This window comes from Hypomesus transpacificus, chromosome 6 (genome assembly GCF_021917145.1).
Source record: "Hypomesus transpacificus isolate Combined female chromosome 6, fHypTra1, whole genome shotgun sequence".
NCBI classification, from domain to species: Eukaryota; Metazoa; Chordata; class Actinopteri; order Osmeriformes; family Osmeridae; genus Hypomesus; species Hypomesus transpacificus.
The window spans coordinates 925,702-932,890 of NC_061065.1; the positions used below are offsets into that span (position 1 = coordinate 925,702).

General features: G+C 41.7%; 1 protein-coding gene across 5 annotated transcripts in view; it reads left to right on the plus strand.

Annotated features, from left to right (window-relative positions):
* The window catches only part of gtf2ird1 (GTF2I repeat domain containing 1), a 30,270-nt gene extending 23,169 nt beyond the window's left edge, over positions 1–7,101 (plus strand). For all 5 annotated transcript variants that reach the window (XM_047021078.1, XM_047021077.1, XM_047021081.1 and 2 more), the window contains 13 exons: positions 394–447; positions 556–633; positions 851–1,034; positions 1,138–1,199; positions 1,620–1,682; positions 1,868–2,135; positions 3,421–3,449; positions 3,559–3,606; positions 3,727–3,804; positions 3,935–4,127; positions 4,314–4,351; positions 4,435–4,544; positions 6,025–7,101. In XM_047021078.1, the coding sequence (XP_046877034.1) occupies positions 394–447; positions 556–633; positions 851–1,034; positions 1,138–1,199; positions 1,620–1,682; positions 1,868–2,135; positions 3,421–3,449; positions 3,559–3,606; positions 3,727–3,804; positions 3,935–4,127; positions 4,314–4,351; positions 4,435–4,544; positions 6,025–6,093 (1,274 nt within the window). In that variant the 3' untranslated portion in view covers positions 6,094–7,101. The remainder of the gene's footprint in view (positions 1–393; positions 448–555; positions 634–850; positions 1,035–1,137; positions 1,200–1,619; positions 1,683–1,867; positions 2,136–3,420; positions 3,450–3,558; positions 3,607–3,726; positions 3,805–3,934; positions 4,128–4,313; positions 4,352–4,434; positions 4,545–6,024) is intronic.
* Positions 7,102–7,189: the final 88 nt, after the last annotated feature.

Sequence of the window (7,189 nt, forward strand, 5' to 3'; positions counted from 1 at the left end):
GTGCAGTAAATACAACATTTAATATTTCCTGGAATGACTTCCTTTTTCTATGCATAACCTAACTGATGATTATTGTTCTTTAGGCAATGTAAAATCAGCAAAGGCACATCATTGCCTTGCACGTATTGTACATTAATAAACAACACTATGTGCCAAGACTTGGGAGAACAAGAAAGAGATTATTTTTTTATTTAAATAACATTGTAATAGATCCCCAAAATCTTGTTAGCTTATATTTTACAAAGGCCAATATCTGGGTACTCAGCAGTTGGGAATGTCATAATAGATATTAAACTTCAGAATTGGCCTACTGTCCAAGCAAAAAACTTTTCTGGCACTTGATTAAAAACATTGTTGGTACTCTGCTCATTTGACATCGTTCTTACCTTCCAGCTGAAGCGCTGTCACCAAAATCTGCCTCCCAAGGCGCCCCAAAATCTTCTGAAGGTAAGCATATCCTACAGACTTGACCATGTGCAGTAAGAATCAAATGCCTACGGTCAAAGTGTTTTTTGCACATGCCATCGAATTGCTTTTTCTCTCTTCTGGTTTTAGGAAGCCTCACTGAAGATATAGGCGAAATGATTCTGCAGCTTCGGAGGCAGGTTGACAGCCTGTTCAGCACCAAGTATGGTGAGCTAACCCAGTATGCATAGACACCAACCAGGACATCTCAGACTCTGAGATTCTGAACAACTCTGAACAGTTATCCTATCCTAAGTAGGCTAACAGAATCATTCTCCATAAATTAAATTGTACTAATAGCCTCACCCCCCTCTCTCTTTTCCTTTGTCTGCCTATTTATCTTCATTTCTTTCCCACCCAAAAACCCTCACCTTTTTGCATGCAGCTGAAGCACTTGGCCTACCAGAGCCAGCGAAGGTGCCCTACTCCAAGTTCCAGATGTACCCAGATGACCTGATAGTCACCGGGCTACCCGAAGGTATTTCTCTCCGAAGGCCCAACTGCTTTGGTGCAGCGAAACTACGCAAGATCCTGGCTATCAGCAGTCAAATTCAGTTTGTTATTAAAAGGTGAGAAGTGTGCAATATGCCGTCTGCTATCAAACTTCGATCACCCTTTAGGGTGATATAGACAAGGGTTTTAAGCCTACAAGTAAAGACATGTATTTTCAAGGCCAGAGCTGTTGACTGACCAAGTGAAGCAAGAGATGCCTCCTGTACCAGACTGCAATTCAGGTAACTGCAGCTTAATACAAAATGCACACAACCATAACATACAAGCCAGACTTTCCATTTGATACGTTTTCTTTTGGAGTGGGCTTCAACATTTACATTTAGTCATTTTGGCAGACGCTCTTATCCAGAGCGACTTACAGTAAGTACAGGGACATTCCCCCCGAGGCAAGTAGGGTGAAGTGCCTTGCCCAATGACACAACATCATGTGGCACAGCGGGGAATCGATCCGGCAACCTTCTGATTACTAGCCCGACTCCCTCACTGCTCAGCCATCTGACTTCCTATAACACACGCTGTTACAGTGTAATCTTACTAGCACATAGGGATTGCATACTGTCATTTTACAATCAGTAATGTCTTAAGCATGTAGAAGTTCAAATCTAATCTTTACATTTAATTTGGGGTCAATTTCTTCACAGACCTTGACTCCAAAGACATTTTAGCAGAAGATGCTGCTGCATCAAAGAGACCTGGATTCTCAGGTAAATAATGAAATGTAAAAAAAGTCTCATAATCACAGTATCAATGTATTAATTAATTGTTGTGTAAGATGTAGGGGACCCAGATCTTGCCACAGATCACTTCCATTTCAAACCACCTGTGAACATGTTGGCCTTAACAGTTAGTCCCTACTCTTAAAAATGCTGACACACCACTATGTCCACAGACTGCCTGGATGCCAAGCTCTCCAGGATCGACCTGGCCAACACCCTAAGAGAGCAGGTCCAGGATCTCTTCAACAGGAAGTATGGCGAGGCGCTGGGCATCAAGTATCCTGTCCAGGTGCCTTACAAGAGGATCAAGAGCAACCCAGGCTCAGTCATCATTGAGGGCTTACCTCCTGGAATCCCCTTCAGGAAACCCTGTACATTTGGCTCTCAAAACTTGGAGAGGATTCTTGCTGTGGCAGATAAGATCTGCTTTACCATTACCAGGTGAGTGCTAGTGTATAAAATGAGAAAAGCGAGACTGTTAATTGACATGGTATTTACAGTACTGTTGGGTTGTTAAGACCCTCAAGCCATAATAATAATAATAATAGTTATAATGCACTTTATATTAAGTCAAATCTCAGTGCTACAGATTAAAAGCAAGAAAGGGCGAATCAAATTAAATAAAAACAATCATGTCAACCAAAAAAATAAAATTAAGAAAAACTGAAAAAAACAACAACAACAAAAGTCAATCAACAAAAGGCTCTGTTAAAAAAGTTGTTTTTTAGGCCATGTTTAATAGCATCTACAGTCAGCGGCGGAGCAGAAAGCCCGAGCTCCCATGGCACGCAGTTTAGTTCTTGGTGGTTTGAGTAAATGTTTTTCAGCAGAACGGAGGTGTGGGGTGAGAAGTTCTTTGACGTGGGGGGGGGGGGGTGTTACCATGGAGACACTGATGGGTGAGGAGGGAAACCTTGTACTCAATCCTGAATGAGACAGGAAGCCAGTAGATTTACCTGAGGATGGGGGTGATGTGGTCATGCTTGCGCACCCTCATCAGGATTCTGGCAGCACTGTTTTGGATATATTGCAGTTTCTGGAGACTTTTGCCAGGAATCCCGATGAGGAGTGCATTGCAATAGTTCAGCCTGGAGGAGACGAAGGCATAGACAAGCTTTTCTGTATCTACCAAAGTGAGTGTGGGACGGAGTTTGGCAATATTTCTGAGGTGAAAAAAGAATGTTTTACACAGATGTTTGATGTGAACCTCAAAAGTCAGATGGGAGTCCATTTTAACACCCAGGTTGGTGGCTGATGGTGAGAGTGGAATATCCTGGCCAAAAAAGTGATGCTGGTGATGACGGATGACCGGACTTGATGAGGGGTGCCGACTAAAATGGCTTCAGTCTTGGAGTTGTTTAATTGCAGGAAATTTTGTTTCATCCATGCCTTAATCTCCTCCAGGCAGGTGGTCAGGGTGGATGATAGCAAGGCTGCATAGGAGGTTTGGTTTGTCCTGAGGTACAGTTGAGTGTCATCAGCGTAGCAATGGAATGAAATTCCATGCCGGCCGATAACATGGCCAAGGGGGAGCATGTAGAGAATGAACAGGATGGGGCCAAGCACTGAGCCTTGAGGGACACCACAGGTGACGTTGTGTTTCGCCTCTCCCAAGGCGACATACTCAGTTCTCCCATATAGAACTGAGTATGTCAGTTATAAGCCATATATGTTGTAGTACTGGTAGTTTGAAATTACTTTGCTTTCTTCTTCTTTTTATGTACAGACCTTTTCAAGGACTTATTCCGAAACCAGGTAACACTCCATATTATTTCGCTTATAAACTTCACTTGATTGGATCAGATGCTATTGTGAATGTTCTTGCTTTTGGAAAATGTTACCCAATCATATTTCTTTTTCTCAGCTCCTCGACGAATCACCCTGTTGAAGAAAGCCTACGCCTCTATAAGTGGTATGAGGAGTGACTCACATCACAGATTTTCAGTTCACTACACTATGTGTACACACTGTATTTTACAAGGTTATCATATTGGAATTGATATCGATTGCGTTACTTCTCTTGAATCGACAGATGACGAAGACGTCAACCGCATGGGGGAGAAAGTGATTCTCCGCGAGCAAGTGAAAGAACTTTTCAACAAGAAATATGGTAGTATGGCAATTATATCAACTTTATCCTTAGAGTTATATACAGTGTAATCATATACTGTACTACACTCTTTGCCATAACTCAATATCAAGACCCAAAAACGGGGTTAAAGGAACACCTTCCTCTTCAGGTGATGCCCTGGGGCTAGACAGGTCGGTGGTCGTCCCATACAAGCTGATCCGTGCCAGTCCAGATTCTATTGAAGTCAGTGGCCTTCCGGATGATATCCCCTTCCGAAATCCCAACACCTATGACATTGTCCGCTTGGAGAAAATCCTTCAAGCCAGGGATGAAATCACTATCAACGTTAAAAGCCAGCTACAGTAAGTTTTCCTTGCGTCGTTAAACACTAAGATTGTGGTTGAAAGGTTGTTTTTGACAATGACCCCCTGCTCTGTAATAACCTTCCTACTCATTCTGTGAGATAAATTATTTGATTTTAATAGGATTATGTTACAAGCAGATAACTTCTAGTGCCAGCATCTAAGTTCTCAAATTTGTCTACACAGGCCTTTTGCAGAAATATGCACCCAAACTTGTAACACAGGTAATGCCGTTTTTGTGTTGTCAAAAATATTTTTACCGCGAGTTTGTATGTATTGGGGTTTTAAATGGTTGTGTTTTTTAAAGAAGGGAAAGATGTCTCAACCAATCGAAGGAAACGCAAGAGAGTCCTTGAGAGCAGCCGAAGCTCCCTGCCCTCTGAATCAGGGGTGTCGTCCAATCAGATTCCTGTAATGGTACGTTTGCCAAACCTATGACACGTAGTTCAAGTTCAAGAGTTCAAGTCTTTTATTTGTCAGGTACACAGAACAACACAAGGTTAGACTGGGCACTGACATTCTTAAGACAAGACAACGCAAGCACCTGGAATAACATAACATATAAGTACAGGGAACACAATTTACATCAATGCTGAGCTTAAATAAGTGAAACTTCCTAAATATACAGATAGCAATAAATATCGACTATACTAACCCTAATACTAAAACTACCTAAATTACAGATAACAATAAATAGTACACTATACTAACCCTAAATTCACAAAAAACCTGTTTCAACCCTAAACCTATTCTAACCTAAGTGGAGTACAGTACAATAGTGCAAATTTGCAGATCAGTGACTATGTCAATGACCATACAGGAGCCTGTTGGCGAGGTACAGTGAGGTACAGTAGTGCAAGTTACTGATAGAGCAACCAGTAGCTGAAAGTGACAGTTTATAAGTGACTAGTGTGCAGAAAAACAATGTCCATATCAGTGTCCATTCAGAAGCCTGATGGCCCTTGGGTAGAAACTGTTGTCCAGTCTGCGTGTGCGCGACCGAATGCTGCGGTAACGCCTGCCAGAAGGCAACGGGGTAAAGAGACTGAAGGATGGGTGGGAACAGTCTCTTAGAATCCTGCCGGCTTTCCTTAGGCAACGTGTGTGGTAGGTGTCCTGTAGGGCTGGGAGCTTCCTGCCGATGATGAACTCAGCAGAACGGACCACACTTCGTAGGGCCTTGCGGTCCCGGTCTGTGCAGCTCCCATACCACACTGTAATACAACCAGTCAGAATGCTCTCTAAAGTGCATCTGTAAAAGTTAGTGAGGATGACTGAGTCCATACCAAACTTCTTCAGTCTCCTCAGGAAGAAGAGGCGCTTACGGGCCGCTTTGACCACCATGTCCGTGTGAACAGACCAGGTGAGGTCATTGCTGATGTTCACCCGAGGAACTTGAAGCAGCTGACTTTCTCCACTTCCGATCCATTGATGAGTAGGGGTGCATGCTCCTCCTCCTGCCGCCTCCTATAGTCCACAATCATCTCCTTGGTCTTGCTGATGTTAAGAGAGAGGTTATTGTCCTGACACCATGATGTCAGTGTGTCAACCTCCTCTCTGTAGGCTGACTCGTCACTGTCAGAGATGAGGCCCACGATGGTTGTGTCGTCAGCAAAAGACAACACAGAACGTATGCTGTGTATCTTCGTTCCAAAAGTGATTGACTTCCGCCCTCTGTTTCGGGAAGACCCTAGCACACTGTGCAACTGTAACTCAATAAACTCTTTGATACTAAACAGAGTTATTATTATAGCCCTGTGCAAATTCAAAAAACAAAATCATACAATAACCATTTGCTCAGTAAGACATTCATTTATAAGAGGCCCCTAAAGTATTGTATGTGTCATAATAAGGTCACAAGTACCTCAGCAGATCTTTTTTCACTTCTGTTTTTTAGCAGTGGCCCATGTACATGGTGGACTACAGCGGAGTGAATGTGCAAGTTCCTGGGAAAGTGAAATACTAATGGAAGAAAGAGAGAAACCTGATACTGCTAAATGGAGGGGCTGAAAGGAGATGAGTTTATTAGACAATGGTTATAATCATATCTTCAAGTTGCAGCTTTTGCCTGAGTGCTGTTGCTAAAACTCTACTGACTGAACATATAAGCCTGCCGGTTTGGATACTTTGAATGGTGAATTGAGTGAGAAGGAACACTAGAATAAGTCTGTAGATCCTTTGTTGCAGGGTGATAAGTGCTTTGATTGTTATGTGTCTCATATGTCTTTGTCACTCGCCCAAACAGTGTTTAATGCAATTCTTTGAATGGTAGCCTGCAAAACAAGGCTAAGATAACTCATCTTGGTCTTATTAGTTCACTAAGCTTATGGAATTTAAAAGTTCTTCAAATAATGTATTTCAACTTTATTTATCCTTAAAAAGGAAATTAGTGTGCAGCAGGGGTCAGAAACAGACACAGAACTAAACCGCCAAATGCCAACAATTTGCCCTTACATTGCCTGTGTTCACCTTTTGAAGTGACATTATGGGGTCCGATAAATAGAGTTTGGTTATGGTGTTTGCTACACAAAAGCAGCATGGTTCCACAATATAAAAAATTGTATGATTATTTATTTTATTTATTTAAGAAAAATAATATTATCAAGTGCAGGGATGTAAACTACATGGTTCAGGAATACACAAGGTCTGAACCACATTTCAAACACTAATTACTACTGGTTGTAACTCGAGAAGTATATGAATGGATTTAAGTTTGCCTTCAGTTGTGCATACTGTTATTCTCAATGGTGGGAGTAGCCCAAGGTGAGAACACCATTGTCATTTTGTACAACCCTTCATGCGTTTGTTTGTATCACATTAACGCAAAGTAAACTGTCTCAAACTGAATGTAAGTGTGTAAAAGAAAGAATATGTGTTCTTCTGTAACAACTGTTTCTGGATTTACCAGTATTTATATGCTGTACCTTAATGCCATTTAGGCCTTTGAAATAAAATGTGTTGCCTTGCACTTTTATTCACTCTCTCTGACAAGTTACTTTTATTGAAGTTGTTGATTTATGTTGCAAAAATATTTTGATGTATCACTTGCAGACGGATAAAAT